The following is an 18588-nucleotide window of genomic DNA, read 5'->3' as shown; positions in this document are numbered from 1 at the left end:
AGCAGGATCATATTTTGGTCCTAAAACAAAGATCTTTTGCCCTCTTTTCACCACCCCACTGAACACTCTGGCAAAAGCAATGAAAGACTCCTTGTTGTCTGCCTCCTGTTTCACTGCCTTTGAGGTCGTGCTCTCTCCTTGATCAGGGAGCTGTTGCTCTTCACCTAACCAAAGTTAGAAAAAATATAGTAGGTATAAAACCAGTTACTGCTTCATCATCCAAAGAAAAAAAATTAAATCAGTTAAATTATCACATCTGACAAAACATAGAATCATGGAGTCCAACTGTTAACCCAGCACTGCCAAGTCTACCACTAAATCATGTCCCTAAGTGCCACATCTTATGAATATCCCCAGGGACAGTGGCTCAACCATTTCCCTGGGCAGCTTGTTTTAATGCTTTACAACACTTTTGGTCAAGAAATCTTTGCTCTAACCCTTCCCTGGCATGACTTGAGGCCATGACCTCTTGTCCTAGCACTTGTTACTTGGGAGAAAAGACCCACCCCCACTGCTGTAACTCGTAACTGTTGTTCATATACTGCTTTTGTACCAATTCACTACTAGGCTGGTTTTATGGTTTGAAAATTATCTTATTTTCAGTAGAGCATCTCCTTCAAGCATCATCTCTCCTCACTGACTCAAAGCACCAAGACCAAGCATATTCTCAGGCTACAGGAATGTGTATCCATGGTACTATTACAGCATTTATCAACAATCAGCTTTCTTATAAATCCTTTCTCACTCTTTGTTCAGTTCACAGAATCACAGAATCATAGAATCAGCCAGGTTGGAAAATACCTCCAAGATCATCGAGTCCAACCCCACCGTGGTGACTAGACCATGGCACTAAGTGCCACATCCAGTCTCAGCTTGAAAACCTCCAGGGATGCTGAACCCACCACCTCCCTGGGCAGCACATTCCAATGCCTGATCACTCTCTCTGTAAAAAAATCTCTTCCTAATATCCAGCCTAGATCTCCCCTGGCAAAGCTTGAGTCTGTGCCCTCTTGTCCTGCTGCTGGTTGCCTGGGAGAAGAGACCAACCCCACCTGACTCCAACCTCCTGTCAGGGAGTTGTAGAGGGTGATACAGACTCCCCTGAGCCTCCTCTTCTCCAGGCTAAAGACATGTTCCACGTGCCCAACTTGGGATTGGCACATGGATGATTCTTTGTAAGCTGCACAACGCCTTAGCCACACCGAGACACCACTATTAAACATCCTCCTAGAAAAATATATAGCAAGGCACCACACACCTTTTGTATCCCCAGTATTCCCAGTTCCTTCAGACGAATTTTCACTTGGAGGCTTTTCTGACAGCTCCTTTCCTTGACTTGCTGCCAATTTTTCTGCATGTCTCCGTTTTGCAAGTTCACGCCGATGAGCAATTTCCTCTTGAGTTAATGGCCTACATTGTATTTTCAAACATTAGCATTTGGAAATGTCATTTATCTTGAAATAAATTAAATAATAATTAGAGTACTATATTTGGCATAAGTAAAAACTCATGCAAAGTGCCTTTTGCCCCCATGATACTATAGACTAAGTCAGCTAAAATTAGCAAACTCTTCCTCTACCATATTTAGAAAGAGGCCACTATGTTAACATCTGTTTATTTTGTTAAAATAAGTCAAGTTTCTCCCACTATAAATTCTCACTTCTTCAGGAAAGATTCAAGACAATTAACAAAATTGCTTTTTACACCATGTCCAGTATGTCACCCTGAGCTAGAACAACAGAAAAGACTAAGATTACAATATATTCATCTCAGCTTATCTATACCAAGGCAGAAAAAGCCACTAGACTTTTACTTTTCATCCCAATACACAGTGCTAAAAAATACTATGAATTTTAATTACTTGTGGTATCTTTATTATTTTAAGATATTTTTTACAGCAAGTGTTCAAATGCAGGGCAAAGTTTTTGCTTCCTAAAGCTACTTTCCATAAAGGGAATAACTTCATTAAGGACAAAAGACTTAAAACAGACAACAAGAACGACAAATCACTTTAACATTCTGATGCATCTGTCTTGCACTGGTACACCCTGCCTTGAAGCAAAGTGCTTTAAAGTATGATTGAAAGCAATTAGTAATCATAGAATCATAGAATTTAGGGGTTGCAATGGACCTTACAGATCATCTAGTCCCAACCCCCTGCCCTGGGCAGCAACACCTCCTCACTAGGATCAGGTTGTTGAAGACTTCATCCATCCTGGCCTTGAACACTGCCAGGGTTGGGGCAGCCACCAGGAATTATCATTCTTACATAAGGCAGTATAAAGAGAATTTTTTAAATGCAAACATTTTAAACAGCAAAGCAATATTCGTTACATGCACATGAAATCAAACAGCACTGCCCAAAATTGTCCATTTGATTTTTAAATCTGGCCCTAAATAAAAGTCTGTAATATGATATTATCTCCTAATGGAATGAATTCCAAAGATGAAAATTAATTTCAGATACTAGTCATCTCCTCTTTCCAGTTATTTCTATTTCTCTTAATTTCCCATATAAAAGAGGTGAACCTGTGCTCCTGCTATAACCATCACAGATACTCTTAAGAATAATCTGTTCTGTTTACTAATATCAGTATCAAAAATTTATTGAGTAATGTGCTGTTACGTGCTTACATTAAAACAATCTCTAGCACTGTGGTTTAAAAGCAGGAAAAAAACAATCAAGTTATCAGATAAAATTTTCTAATGGAATTAGAACACTTTCCATGTTGGGTTTAAAGTTTTTTTGCATTGGGAGCAATGGAAATACATATTGCTTTCCAGTATTAATAAATAATTCCTTTCCAAAATAATAGGCAAAGTATTTTTTTATATTATACGAATATTCTTCATGAAACACTAATTCAAGAGGAGAAGTCCCTCTATCATAGAGCATGAACTTGTACAACACAACTGGACAAACTAATCACCAAGCCTTAGACCTTGACTTCAACTCAAGAAGATGACCAGAGCAAGACCCCACGTGTCTTACACCTGGATTTTCTCACATGATGGAGGCAAGAAAAGTTATTATTAAGATGGTTTAGGATTCTTTCAATCAACTGTACCAAGCACACAGCACTGAAACCAAAAGTGCCTATTAGTTTTAGCTTGCTCAGTAGCCTTGGACAAGTCATTTCCCTTCTTTAATCTCCACACCTGAAAAAACCAGGTCAAGGTTTCCTAAATAGCAGTAGTAGTAATGAATGATCAGAGGAAGAAACAGCAAGAAGCATGACAGCAGTAGTGAAATTTTTGTTTACAGAACAGGAATATAAATGTGATCTCAACTAAAAGGAAAAAAAGAAAAAAAGATTTACTCCTTGACTGTATCACTCACAGGTCAAAGTTCTTATGTGTAGCCAATAGAGAGTTACTAGACACTTACTCTGTTCTTAAGTGGATTAATTAGGGGCAGGAAGCCCTGAACAGATTACATGGCTGAGACCAACACACTGACAGAAACATTGTTTTATATCATAATCTGGACACTTTTCTGGATATAACACCTTCTGCAGGACACTTCATGAGACCCTTCATTTGATCAAAATTCTTAGAACTTGAAGAAATGACTCTGAACAGAGTTATCATGCTTTTCTTGAATCCAAATGTTCAGTTCAAAAGGACAAGAAAACTATATATAAAATAAAAATCTCTCTAAAAGGAGGGCCCAGGATAAAACGTCTGAACTCAAGGCACAGACTTGAGAACTCAGAACCTGGGACAGACACATTACATGTCATAAAAAAAGGAGAAAACAGATAAAATCGTCACTTCAAAATTGTTAGCAACTATTTTTTTCCCCCTTTTCCTTTTTAAAAATTGTCTCTTAAACAGTCATTGTGACAGAATTAAAAATATTTATCTCTGAAATTTCAGATACTGTGGTATCTCTGTTTGGTTTGTTTATTTTATTGCAAAAGAGAGCAAGGCTTAACAATACAAAATGCAAAGCAGATGGTGGAGTAGAAAACTTCTTTATTTTTTTTTATCCTGAAGGCAGCTGCTCAAAGTTATTTAAGGGTTTGGAATGTCAAAAAAACATTCCCAGAGGAGAGAGATTGATAGGGAAAGTACAGATGAGACAGCCAAGGGTGTCATAAATGCAGTCTATATATGATGGCATAGTATACATATGAGGAAATATATATGCATTCCAACACATTTTATTGTCCAAAGATACTTTTCATTTGTGCAAATAATCCTGAGAGTAAAAGAAAAGTTTGTTCATTTTTTCCCCCCTCTTTACATGGCATTTCAAAAAGTATCAGTACATTTAGTTGTCAAATAGCCCTAACCCCAAATCTTAAAGGTACCTTAACATTCTGAATGCACTGGTGTAAGTGGCAAAACATATAAGCAGTTAATTATATTCTCCACTTGATAAAAAGCAGATTGAGTGTAGGTGGGACTGCAGCTAGTAGGTACAACCTAGACTTCCATCCTGGTTTCTGTCAGCATCAATTTCTATAAAATTAGTCACTCCCTGTAGTATCATTATAAACCAAAAAAGATAATGTTGTCAAATAAATCCTTATATAGAGTTGTAACACACTCAAGCAGAACACAGAACAAGATTAATGCACATAAGGCACTGGATCTGCGACAACACCAGTTTTAAATTATACCCTGATTTATTCAATTTCTCCAGTAGGCAAAACCAATCAGAAGGGAAATCAATTTTGAACAAACGCTGTCCAAACCAAAAGAAAGAGTTTCTCTTCTTCCCTCCCCTTTTTATTCACTCCATAAGAAAGGATCTGCAGCCTTATAATATCAGCTGAAAAAAATAGGAACATGCAGTCACACCAAAACACTAAATGAAAATCCTGGAGCAGAAAGAAAAAAGATTCCCTGCCTCCAGAGGGATGGTACAGCATCCTGACACCAGACACAGGCACAAGTAATGGAGCTGACATAGATGGGTGACCACATTATTACCAACTCATCTTTACCTCAGCCATGTGGTAAACTAATGCTATGGGAATAATCATGTGGAAAAGAGTATAATATACATACCCTTGACATTTAGTAGATTCTTGATTAAATGCATCAGATTTCAGGTAATGTAAGCAAGCTACTGCTGACCACTTCTACAGTTCCACGTTCCCCCAGGATAATGCACTTAGTTCAAACTGAATGACAATTGAACTTCATGAAATCAATCCTCTGAACATGATAGCTTTTCTACTTCCACATTATCAAAGAGACTTCATTCCATAACAGGTCAAAGCTTCAGAGTGAATAATCAGAACAAAACCCCTAAGATAAATTTGCCTCTGATTACTAAAGTGTTATGTTTATTTTTTAACCTTCAGACCATTTTAAAAAGGAAACACCACAGTCATAACATCAACTGATTTCCAGAAGATTAACAGTACTGCCAATGAGTGTCTGTGATGCATCTCCCATGACATGAACAATGTTTTTGAAGTGCTGAGAATACTTTCTCTCCAGACAGCTTTTACCAGCTTCAATTCCATGAGCTCATGGACACATGCTTGACTTCGTGAAAACTAAGGGGGTAATTTCTGATAACATCTTTAAATCCAATTAATTTATAGAGAATTCTCTGGATTATTTGTCATGGCTCTGCTCTTCAGAATGAAGTTCTAGTTAAATCATTGGCTGCTGTTGCACTCATCTGGCACTCAAAGAATCCTGTCAACACCATCTCTAAGGACAGCTCTGTCACGTGCAGTTTGTTTGCTGCATTTCAGCACAGCATATGTCCAGTGCTCTTCCTAACCCTCTCAAGTTCATTCATTTCTGGACTAAACTACTCAATGTCTATGGAACTATTTCTGATCACAAACTAATATACATGGATTAAGATCATTTCTCATCATTTTTGTTGCAACTGAAAGCACTATACAGTTTACAGGAGAAGTAAATGTGTAAATACAAAATGAACAACTGAAAATGATCCAAATCAGAATTTACATAAAATTTCATACAACAGTCTCACAGGGCTCCTGCAGCAGGGAATAGTCACTGTTTTGTATTATATTATAGAGCAGTTATCATTCATTCTGAGACATGTAATGAAATAAGAGATCAGTATCAAGCTGCCATACACTGCCTTGAATAACACTCTAGACTGACACACCGACCTTTGATTTATCTCATGTATGAAATGTGCAATAAAGAAGAAACTTGAAGCAAAACTTCCCCAGAATGTTACAAGCTTTTCTCTCTTAAGCTTACCATTATGCAAACTAAGTTATGGCCAAAGAATCAAATTTCATCCATCACTACATATTCCTCTCTCAGATCAGCTCCAAAGGTCTTAGCCAGACTCCAATTTACACTGTTTCAATGAAATCTATTTTATGATAGCCATAATAGGGTGTTTAATTTTTGAAAAGCAAAAAAAAGTCTAATAATTATATAGCTGCATGCTGTATTAAACTGTAATCTGACAGCCTATTCACAGGACTCATGCCATATTAATTTCTGATGCACTAACTACAATTAAGCAATACCTAAGAATAAATAACCACAATCATCATCAAATAACCATTGCATAAAGCAAGTAGCTCCAAGAGTAGTGAATATGGCCCTATATCCTACTAGTTTGGTTTTTAGGTATTTTAACATCTAAAGAGAAGGAAGGGTCCTAATTTGTCTGTCTACTCTGCCCACCCACCAATTTTCAGAAAATTAACACTTTTGCCTGACTAAGTTGAAAACAGCAAAGAATTTCAGAAGTTCAGACAGAAGAAACTGGAACATATTTACACAATTTTTGTTTCTTTAGAAAACCAGATAAAAACCTCAGGGGATATACTGGTATCATAAAAAAAGCCAATTTTCAAATCTTTCCTGAGAAAGATAAATGCAAGCTGACAACTTGCTCTAACTTGACAACAAATTATTTTCCCACATATTCTAGTGTAGTAACAACTGAGGAACTTTGTAACACTAAAAGCAAAACCACAGCAGTTTTAGCATGGTATCCATTCATTCTTAAGTCACCTCTAGGAGACATTGGTTGCCAGCAGCGGCCTCAAAGGAGGTTGTTTTAATTAAAAATCCAACCTTTGTCATCATTTATTGTACAGCCTGGACTTAGAAGAGCTTTTTGTTTTTCCCAGCCTATGCTAAGTAAATATTATAAGCAGATGGCAGAAATAAGGCAAACTAAAAAAAACTGCTAAGTCAATTTGCAGCTTCTAAGCAAGTTACAAAAAGGTAACCTTACCCAATACTACCTTACAAAAGGAAAGAAAGAGACATCAGCATGCATGGATATCCAACCGTCACCTCAGAACAAAATGACTAACACCAGCTCATCAGCAAAATCACACAGAACTGATAATGACTGGTTATCTCAAAGAAATCCACTCACGAGATTTCATTGTAACACTTGTCAGTTACTAACTAAATGAATAATTCAATATGAAGGCCAGCAAGAAATACTTTCCACACAAACTACATAGCAAGACACTACAATTTTCAGTGTACTGTATAAATGGGGAGAAAGGAAAGAAACTAAAATCTAGAAAATTTCTGTGTCTGGCGTATATAAAAAGCCACCTCTGCCCCTATGTCACAGCCTCACCACCTCAACCAACCTTGATCCAACAAATAAAAAACCAGTTCATTATCCATGAGAGAACAAGCAGAAAGTGATGAGCTCAGTGTACTCTGCTCTGATAACTGGAGCACATAGCCAGGAAAGGCAGGAATGGCGCTGCTGTGCCACACCAGTACCTGAGTGAGAAGTTGCTTCTCAGAACCATCAAAAAAGCAGCAAAACTGCACCATCTAGTGTCTGCTCAGTCTGTCAGTGCAATACATGTTTCCCTTGAACTCGAGCGTAGCACAAGATTTGTGGTGGAAGATTTATAGATAAGCTTGGTAAGAAAAAAACGGAAATAAATCTAGGAAGTGTGAAAAACCTAAGACAGTTGTAAAGCCATCAAATATTACTACAGTAGCAGCTCCAATTTTTGCACAAAGATTTAACCAGTCACAGCCTACTTTAGCAGGAAAAAAATTATATTTTCTATATTACTTCATTGTACTATGACAATCCCAGAAAAACATAAAATGGCCAGTTAATACAAAAGTTGCCTCCTGAAAATGTTCCAGAGGCTTGGAGGGATGAAAGGTTAAAGTAAGATGAACCTCATTCTTATAAACTCATCAGAAATTTACATTTCTTCTGCAAAAAAGCAGATGGCTTCATCTAAAAGTAGTACAGCTAAGTGTGCTAGGGAAATGAAATCAAGAAGGACCTGCTTCTCCAAGTAAACAAGATGGTTATTGAACAATAAAAAGCTGTAAAAAAAAAAAAAAAATCTTCCAAACCTTCCAGAAGAAAATCTTTTGAAGGGCATTAATGCCTTTCAGGTCACTACTAAAAGTTTGTCAAGGTTTGCACTCCTTTAATTAACCATTTTATTTGCACTTGCAGTGGACTGGATGATCACTCAGCTATTATGCCTGATGTGACATGAAGTGTTTCTTGGTATGAACTCAAACTGTTGTGATCATGCCAACACATCTCACTGGAAAACTAGGAAAGTTACTAGTCAATCATTTGCACCAAACATTCTGACACAGCACACAGTGCATGCATTAGGATGATCCATTTGGATAACAGTACTATTCTCCAACAGATTTGCTGTATCTCCTAAAAAGATTATCATTAAACAAATTATCTCTTGAACTCATTCAGAAGATCTTTACTTGCAGAAAAGATGATAATTGCATCTCAAGAATTCATGAATTATTTTTTCAGGTCCAAAACAACTTATCCATGCTTTTTTTTCCTCAAAAGTATCTCATGTAGATCAGAAAGTTAAATGTTCCATTTTCTTACCTTGGTTTATTCTGTGGCAATGCCTTTGCATCAACAGCAAACATTTTGGAAACAAAGACAATAACTGGGGCTGTTCCTTCACTACTGCATTTCATAAAAGCTGAAGAAACATAAAATGAAGTTATTTGTTTTTCAAAAGTATGGACAAAACAGGGTTTACATTCATTTTATAGGCATTACTGTTTATTTCCTATTTCAGTGGGTAATATGGTAAAGATACATTAATGGGAGAAAGTACAAAATTACTCTGGCCTAATCACTTGATGACACTGCCTATGCCTTCAAGTGTATTTCACAACAAAATGAGCAAAACTACAAAAACAGAACTCTTGGTAACAAACTACATATACTCCAACTAAATGTGTTGCTTCGATATTTAAAGCTGAGTGCATAGTCTGATTCAGATCAGAATGGAAACCAGAGAGCAGCTTAGGATGCTATTCAATCAGTATCTCAAAGTATTCTCCCTCCCCCCAAACTAACGGAGCAACTCCTGTAATTGTCCAGACCATGAAACTCTAACAACTTAGCTCCAAGAACAGATACTCCTCAAAGGATAAAAGATCCACACAAAACTCATTCAATAGTTAGGAAATTCCCATAAACTATTTTTTCCATCCAACTTGGAACACATTGGGAAACCCAAAGCAGACACAATGTCACTCACAACTTCTAACAACACAGAAACTAACTCATCTTCTCCTACACTTCTCCCTTTCATCTGATACATGAAAAGACTACAGAGCAAAGTGCTTGGCAAACAAAAGCACGAGGATACTACTGAAAATTCACAAGATAATCACTAAATGTGAAGTACATTACTTGTTCATAACCAAGTGCTGCAAGATCCAAGTTTACAGAGGCAAATTTCTTCCAATTAAATAACACTGACACGGTATTGAATACTGTTTAGAGAATGCAATGTTTCTAAACATTCACTAAAGGATGACAAGTCAGTTTCCTCACCCCAGGAAAAGAACTTGTCAATTTGACATTCACATCTCATCTTTAATTGCCATTTGATATCTCATCCTCCTAGATTTCTTGAAGCTCTCATCAAAACATTGGTCTACAATTAATAATTAACTACCAAAAGCTGGGCCTCATTAATCAATACACTTGCAAAAATGAAATCCAAATTCAAACTGCTACTGGCTAAAAATTAATGATTTTAATATAGATGTCAGTAAAATATTCAATTCTCAATTACATAATGACTTCTACTGTTTAGAATTAAACCCCAATGTTAACCTCATATCCTTGTAAAACCCCTAGTTTCAGAGTCTTAGACTTTACATCACCTGCAGCTTGAGTCATCCAAAAACCATGAATATATGGGATTGAAGAAAAATGCATGGCCATAAAAATAACATAATGCTATGACGTGTCACTGACAAACATCACCAAAGCTGCCACAAGTGAAACAATTATAAATTTAAGTACAGATTACTACACATCCTATGATCCAAAGACAAAACCAACAAGACAGAAACAACCTTTACATTGATGGTACACCAACTCACCACTTTTCAGCTCCTGAGTTTCTGATGGCAAAGAATCGAATGTTCTAGCTCCAACACACATCAGCTTTTCCACTCTCTCTGCTGTGATCTCAAGAGGACTGGGAATTTTATTGCACACCATGGCTAAAACACAATGCTAAGGATACATATTTACATTTCCTTACTGAATGCAAATAACAGGAAGACAAATGATTTAAATGCTTCTTTCTTTAATTCAGCCTCATGCACTCACAGCCAGCAGCAACAGAGAGCTGAGATCCAGCTCTGTCCCAGTGCATCCAGCTCCCTCTCGAGTTAGCAACAATTTCTGGCATTTATCAAGGGTAGAATGGACAGTTAAGGCCCATCCTGTGTGCAGCTGGACAACTCAGAACAGCACAACTGGGGCACGATCTATAGAACTGATTAGTATTTATAACATCAATAATTAGTGCACATCTACCATAATATATCATGTATTGTATTATAAATGATGAGCAGGGCAGACAAACAGCAAAGGCTGATCTTGGATTTAGAATTTGTATGCCTAAAACATAACATCAGACATTTACAGAAGCTCATGACCTAAGATACTATAATAGACAGGAGATTGGTTTCTCCTTCAGGAAAAACACTAAAATTTTAAAATAAAACTACATAATTGAAGTGTATGGTTAAATTACCTCCAGTTTCATAACTTAGGTTCCTAAAAATAGGATGCATGCAAAGGCAGGAAGTTGGTAGAAATGTAAAAATAATTGTAGATATGTAACATTACAAGTGAGAGAACAGGTGCAGCTAGCACAGGCACTGACATCAAAAAAGAGAACAAATCATACCAAATAACATGTTGGAATATGTGAGCACTCTTTGAAGTCTGAGAACTGCCAACAGAACAAAAAATAGTGTCTTTCCTAAGGATACAGAGGATTGCATCAGATATTGGTAGCCACTGGCTACAAATGGCATTCAGCTGAACTTTAGGGTCTGCATGCCGTGACTCCCGTGCACCAATCTTCAGTCCCAAAGAGGTGACTATCTTTTCTATTTTTTCTTTGTCTCTGTAAGGAAAACAAATAGATAGAAAACCACATTAGCAATATATAACAAATATCTATAGTTCTTGAGTATTTAAAAAAACCACCACAGTACACGGAAAGAGATATCATGAAAACTCTACAGATCTCACCTTTTCGTAACAGCTTCGTACAAACTCCAGATGTTGTCCAACACCAACTGCACAAACAAAGGTTTCTTTCCTTTTGACTGGCAGAAGAGAAACATACAGCTTGTTACCAGCAATTCCTCACTTTTACAGTAGCCTCAACACTGCACTTTTCATAAGGAACATGCAAAAACTTTATTCAAAATCGAGCCAGTTATCTGTTTCCACCCAAGATCACTACTGACAGTCTGTTATGAATGGCAAAAAACACAAAACACAAAATTTCAAAGTGGACAGCAAGGGGTTCAGTTTCAGAAAAAGAACCTGCTAAATACAGCACAGAATTACTTTGAGCCTTGTTATCACCCTTTTTGTAACTACTAATCCTCATCTATGAAAACACAAAAAATCACCACTACAAGAGAACAGGGAAACTCTCTTCTCTTCTCTTAAATTTTAGTGGTGGAAATGCTTAAAGCTAGAGAAGTGTAGTTTTCAGGCCAGGGGTTTGATCCAGCATCAACAGGAATTCCCAACAGCAAAAATCAAGATTTCAAAAATCCTAAATCCTAAAATATACGTGAATATCCTCAATCCTTAGCTGTGAAAGGACTCTTCAAATCACACAGAGACCCACTACTCTCATTTCTATACTGTTAATTTTCCTTTCATCTTGTGTCTTTCACTCTATGCTGAATCCTTGAAGCTGGAATGACCCTTATTGTGTGAGCACTGTTAGATGAAATTTCTTCCATGTAGCTTTTGAGTGGTCAAGTTTGGAATGTTTTCTGCTCCAAGGGCTGATGCAAGGCTATGCTAGTCATTATATGCCTCTAATGATGTTGAGTGAAAAGGTACTGAGGCCAATTTTCAGAACATGCTACCAGGAATAGAATGAAAACAAAGAAAACAAAATAAAAACCAGGTACTATTTTTGACAACCTCCTTACCTGATCACCTTTCATTATCTTCTTTGCTTTTGTATTTAGATAATAATCTCCCCATAAAGTCTTCAGAAGTACTGCAGGCTTGATTCCAATCTTTTGGCTGTACAGTTTGGCAAAATGCTCAATGCTGAAAGGAAACAAAATGTATCTTGATAAAAGTGCAATGCTGTTTACATGTGCTTATCAGCCTAAGCAACAGACAGCTTACATGAAAGTCACACATAAGTCTCAAATTCTTGTTTTTCTCCCACTTCTACAATTGTCTTCACTTTAGGTCACATTGTTTAACATTTACACCTGCAAAAATATTTAGTCAAAACAGCTGAAAAACATCATCAGCATTTGAATGGATTTGTTTTGTTTCAAGTCAGCTTCAAGGCTGTACTTGTTTATGTGAAATAAACATTTGTGTACTATCCCCTCAGCAGAAATTCACAAACATAACACAAAAGTTAAAAATACTCCTATGTGATGACTCTTATATTTGTTCTAAGAAAGAGGCCGATTGACACATTTAACTATGGTCTGTGACCAGAATGGTACAAGTTAAAATCCAAGTATTCTTTTGAGCCACACGTGAGCCATGAGATGGTGGTAATTAACTTTTTAATTAACTATTTAGGGCATTTATTGCTGCTTGAATCAAGCTGCAAGTTGCTGCTTGAATCATTACTTTCATAATTTAAAAATCAAGAAAATAGTATTAAAACTGTAATGCCACCACTGTGTTAAAAAGCCAGGTGTGCTGTTGCCCACGAGTTAACCAAACCAGGCTGCTTTGGCCCAAAGAGGGAGTCCTGCACATTCTGTGGTTTCCTTGCTGAAAATGTTCAGTGAGAAGTAACAGAAAAAATTTCCACCTGTTTGCTCCTTATGCATGCAGAAATAAAAAAATACACTTACAACCACAACAATCTTATTTACAGAGCATTGATAATTGCTAATATTTTCTCTGACATCCAGAATTCCTAAATTTCTACACACCTAAAATAAGACCCATGTCAGCAAGGCATAAGCTCTGAGTTCTGAACTATGCCCAAAGAGATTTCTTTTCCAGAAACTACTCTAAAGTCTCAATACAGAGAGAACCTTCAAGATTCTTGTGCCAGCAGCTCCTGCATATATATTTATGGCATTTTTCAACACTTGAGGATTATGAGAAAAACACATGTACTTATTACATTGGATGAAGCTGGCATTGCCTAGTAACTTAATTTTTCTGCCAGGACAAGTCATAATACTTTCAGGAACAGAACCCACAACCATGGAACAGCAGTCAAGACTTTCCCTGATTAAGGAAATGTTCCACTGATCCCTGGCTCACTGCTGGCAGCCCAAAAGTACCTCTTGAAACTAATTAAGAAAAATGTTCCTTTTCCCCCCTCTCCAATATATGATTTCTCAGAACCAGGGCCTGCCAGTTCATATAAGAAACAAAATAGTACCAAAAAGCCAAGACTCTTCATTCATCTTCAACAAACATATTAAAATCTTTTGGGATGTGAGGGAAAATTTGAGCATTAGGACTGGTACAGATAATGAGCAGATTGGGGTCCAAGCTGTAGGCACATTTGTTTGGCTAGAGACTAGATTAACACAATCTATTGTGAACAGTTTGATCCAGATTCAGCAGTGACACCACTTGCCTAAGTTAGATGCACAGGCAAAAACTTAGCTTTTTGTTTTCATTTATGCCCTTGCTCAGGCTTTATCAGTACCCAAGCCAAAAATAAGCTGCAAATTGCCCAATCTTTATCTATCCAGAACAAAACCAGCAGATAGCTCTAAACCATTTCAATGCCTACTCAAGGAAATATTCTGACTCTGAATTTGAACAGCTTAACTGTTTCATCCCAAATACTCTGTGTACAACAGTTTACTATATAATCCAGTTTCTCCATGGGATTTCAATGAAAAGTTACAAGTCAGGAAAGCTAAAGCCTCCAGATACCAAAACAGTTTCCCTGCACATCACAAAACAAGTATAATTGTGGGCACCCTATGGGAATGGTTCAGGTAAAATGTGTATGAATATGCAAATCACCAATGGTGATTACCTCTAGCCTTCAGAAAACAGAAAAGTTTCCCTGCACACATATCATCTAGGAAAAGATCTTTTTCACACTAAAGAACATGTCAGAACTTGAAGACTTGTTTTCAACCCCTTACACACTTTCCTGATTTTTCTTTTTAAAAATTATTACTATTACTTATGCCAGATAATTAAATTAAAATAGCCTTTTTTTCCCTTTCCTCTGAAGTGATAGGAAATATTTGTGTCAGATGACAAACTACATGTGGCACCTTATTTAAGAGCCTAACTTTGACTTAAAAATCCTCAGGATGATTTTTTTTTAAAGGTCCTGCAATATTCAAGACATTCAGTGCATTGTTCAGTGTCTCCAATTATATTTTCATCATGAAGACAACGACTCCACCTCGTGGCAGCAACCAGCACACGTGCAGCCTTCCCATGCCTGCTGCCCTCCCACTAACTAACCTACTTGTGAAACAGCTCCTGCACTGCTGCAGCTTTTGGTTTGTCCATTCCAGCCTATCAGATGTCAGCAATTAATAAAATATTCAGTTTGTCAGGCTAGGTTGGGCACTACAGTAGGCTCAGCAGCTGCTGTGTAAGTAAAACAAGGGTCCCTGTCACACAGATGACAATACTGGTAGTATTTTCAGCTGTCTATTAGAATTGATTTATATACAGTTGCCTATCACATCATATCAAAAAATAAAAAACATGTTTAGAAATATGAAGCAACTGAAATACTTCAATATTGACTGCAGTAATCAATTAAAGCAGAAGTCAGTAATTAAATTCCAAACTTACCCAAAACCCCAGCCATCAATTGCACTGGCAAACACCACATTTCCATGCTCTGGTGAAAAATAGAGATGTGAGTCATCAGTATCTTCCAATCCAGCACTCCAGTCATAAATTTGATCTCCTGGTGCAGTGTCTGAAACGCTTTCACTTTCTGTTTCTTTCTCAGCTCTTTCTTCTAAGACTTTGGAGGTAAAGAGTGCTCCAGTGACTGCATTGATCTGCAGAAGGATATGCAAAAACAGCCTCAGATTCTTTCACAACCTCTGCAATCAAAATGCCACTCCCTTACCCTTCAAAACATAAAAAGAAGTTGTGCTGACAAGACAATATGCCTATGATTCATTTGGCAATTGAAAACACAGACATTGTGTATCCAAGACAACAGGAGTTTGATGAGACTAACATTTCAACATAAACACCACGTAGTTTTCAAGTCAAAGCCATATCAGGACTGAATCAGACAAAGAGGATCATGTGTAACATTCTCAGAACAAGGAATGGTGAAATAGGACCTTGGTACTGCCAACAAACTAACAACAACAGAGGGCAAAGGGAAACCAAGCAGATAAGTGTTTAAAAGTAAGCTCAGGGTGGGGGAAGTAAATTGAGGGCAACTCAGCTTACAACTTAGAAGATTAATTAACTTCATTCTTACATAAATCTATCAATATCAGGAGCAGTCTAAAGATATCATTAGTCTAACAAAGAAGTTTAAGAAATTTAAAAGGGAGAACAAAACATTCAGCATATTATTTGTAAAAATGAAGCCTCTTCCTGATGACCTACAAAGAGGCATTAAATACTCTTTTCTCTGTCACAGGCACTCTGAGTGAACTTTGAGACCAATCAGAAATAAGATGTATCTCCTGCAAAGTAAAAAACCACCTGGTTCTGCTGCACTAAATTTATTCCAGCTAAAAGGCACTGAAAATGATAGTCTCGATTCAAGAATGGAGAAAAAGAAGAAAAAGTAAAACTTCAACAAAATCTGCTGTGTGAACATGACACTATAGCATGAATACCTGTTCTAAGATATTCTTAAGGTGCAAATATGCTTCCTGAGGGGTGAGCTTCAGCTCCACAATCAAGCGATCGATTTTGTTAATCACCAGGACTGGACGTATGTTTTCTAGCCATGCCTGTCGCAGCACAGCTTGGGTCTAAGGAGGAAAAAGTGTTTAAAAAAACCATCACAGAAAGCTTGATGTCACTAAACAGATGGAATGTTAAAGAAAATTACACTATAATAAACATAGAGTAAAGAACAGGTTGACATTCAAACCAGCAATTTGACTCCCATAGTACACAGTGTTAGCTGCTGAAGAGTTCTGAAGAACAGAATTTCATGGCAAAGATACCCATAACAACAAAAAATAACCCCTCTTTATAAAAGCCATGAAAAAAAGCAATCTCAGTGGTATTTTGCGTATTTTTTTCACTTTCAAAACCCTAAAAGCACATCTAAATTATTTCCCTTAAGACTCCTCTACACAAATATTCCTTTACCTGAAAAACTGCATATTCATTGTTTCAACCCTGCATCACCACACCCACTGACCAGCAATGCTCACTTTTTCAGCACAGCTATGTAATTTACAGTCTCCTTTCATACCTCAAGTGCATTGTCATTTATTAACAGTTTCAGAGCTCATCTTTTATTTCTACATAACACACTTGAGACTTCATTTACTCTGTCTTCTCTACCCTCTCCCTCTATTTAATACACTTTATTTCACCTGTGGACAGACTCCTTCCACAGCATCCACCACTATGATGCAACCATCACAGAGTCGGACAGCAGTAGATACTTCTGAAGAAAAATCCACGTGCCCTGGGGAGTCTATTAAGTTAATCAGATACTCCTGATCACCTAGGATCAAACAATAAATCAGTAATTCAGAACAGTTTTCAAAAATATTTCTTCTAGCCACCCAGTTATGCTGCTTGAACTATTATTTGTTATCGTCATAACAAAGATGACACTATAACTAAACTATAAACTCCCCATACAGCAGAGTCTAAGAGGCATCTTGACAAAGTAGTAAAGACTGTACTAAATCACTAAAACTCGTTTTCTGAAAGGTCTTGCTTGTAAGAGACATTTCAAGACTTAAGATCAAACTAGAAGGATTTATATCGAAAATAAAAAGATAAAAGCAACCATTCTTATAGCCTCCACTTAGAGATTATGACTGAAGATGGTTTTCCTAACCCTGAGATGCAACAGATGAATACATGCCTCAGTCTTTGCAGACTCATGGCCTAACACTCAGGAACACAAAAGTAGAAGCTGCACATGAAAAGACCACAACAGCACAATGGATAGACAGGGAAAAATAACAAAAACACATATTAAAATGTATACTTGCCAGCATCAACAACTTACCTTTCACAAAGTGCAATGAAATGGCACTAGATTTCATTGTTATTCCTCGGATCTGCTCATCTTCTCTACTGTCTAGATATCTCAGCTGATTACAAAAACAAAAGAACAAGGGATTAGTCTGTAGAATTATCTTCACAACTTACTCATCAGCTGTCAAAGAGTTTGACTGAGAAAACAAGGCTTAGCAAGACTAGGAATGGAATTTCCTTAACCATCAGGAATTTAAAATCCCAGCATGTACACAACCAGAATTCTGTTAAAAATGCCAATGCAACTCTACCTTTCCTGCCAAGCGGCTCGAGATGATCCCATTGCTGGATATGAGACAATCAGCTAGAGTAGTTTTGCCTGAAAAGAAAAATAAACTACTCAGATTAAATGAATACAGACAATGGCAAAATAAGCAAGACTACTATGAATGATGACAAGGTGCAGTGTTCTAAAACATCAACATTAACAAAGACTTTTAAATGCCACACCAGTGCAAATTAACTTACAAAGCTGGTTAGTAAGTTTCACCTGTTAGTTACACACAAACTCATCTTTGAAGAGTGGATACAAACTTGCCATGACCAGAAAAGCAGTGGAAATAACAATGTAACATACCATGAAATTACACAAAATATTTGTGTCCTGAAATAAGCATTTCTTATTGCCACCTCCATAACAAAGTTGTTCTGTTAAGTAATCATAGAAAAACAACAGGCTCCCTCACAGACATATATTGAATTCATGCCAGCAGTCGGGATCATGGAAGTAGAATTAATATTGTGTAATGCTCTCCTAAATGCTAAAGGATAAGCTGCACCAGGAGAAAAAACTGTGCATAAAGCAAATGTTCTTCTATGATTCTGGTTTAAGGCAGTTTACAGCTAACCCAGTGAAAATCGACTGCTTTAAAACAGTGACCGAACCATCTCAA

General features: G+C 37.0%; 1 protein-coding gene across 1 annotated transcript in view; it reads right to left on the bottom strand.

The window, feature by feature from the left end:
- EFTUD1 (elongation factor Tu GTP binding domain containing 1) overlaps window positions 1-18588 on the bottom strand; it is a gene marked incomplete at its 3' end in the record, with an annotated part of 46180 nt that overhangs the window by 27434 nt on the left and 158 nt on the right. Inside the window, exons 2-13 of the mRNA XM_009074930.1 lie at window positions 17947-18014; window positions 17667-17751; window positions 17017-17150; window positions 16303-16440; window positions 15284-15498; window positions 12448-12571; window positions 11522-11598; window positions 11257-11393; window positions 10354-10476; window positions 8831-8930; window positions 1259-1410; window positions 1-164 (exon numbers count right to left, since the gene is read on the bottom strand). The exon at window positions 1-164 is cut by the window's left edge and continues 21 nt beyond it. Coding sequence (XP_009073178.1) covers window positions 1-164; window positions 1259-1410; window positions 8831-8930; window positions 10354-10476; window positions 11257-11393; window positions 11522-11598; window positions 12448-12571; window positions 15284-15498; window positions 16303-16440; window positions 17017-17150; window positions 17667-17751; window positions 17947-18014 — 1517 coding nt within the window. The remainder of the gene's footprint in view (window positions 165-1258; window positions 1411-8830; window positions 8931-10353; window positions 10477-11256; window positions 11394-11521; window positions 11599-12447; window positions 12572-15283; window positions 15499-16302; window positions 16441-17016; window positions 17151-17666; window positions 17752-17946; window positions 18015-18588) is intronic.

This window comes from Acanthisitta chloris, unplaced genomic scaffold, assembly GCF_000695815.1.
Source record: "Acanthisitta chloris isolate BGI_N310 unplaced genomic scaffold, ASM69581v1 scaffold43030, whole genome shotgun sequence".
Lineage (NCBI taxonomy): Eukaryota > Metazoa > Chordata > Aves > Passeriformes > Acanthisittidae > Acanthisitta > Acanthisitta chloris.
The sequence above is the reverse complement of the archived record's forward strand: the minus strand, read 5'-3'. Positions and strand labels throughout refer to the sequence as shown.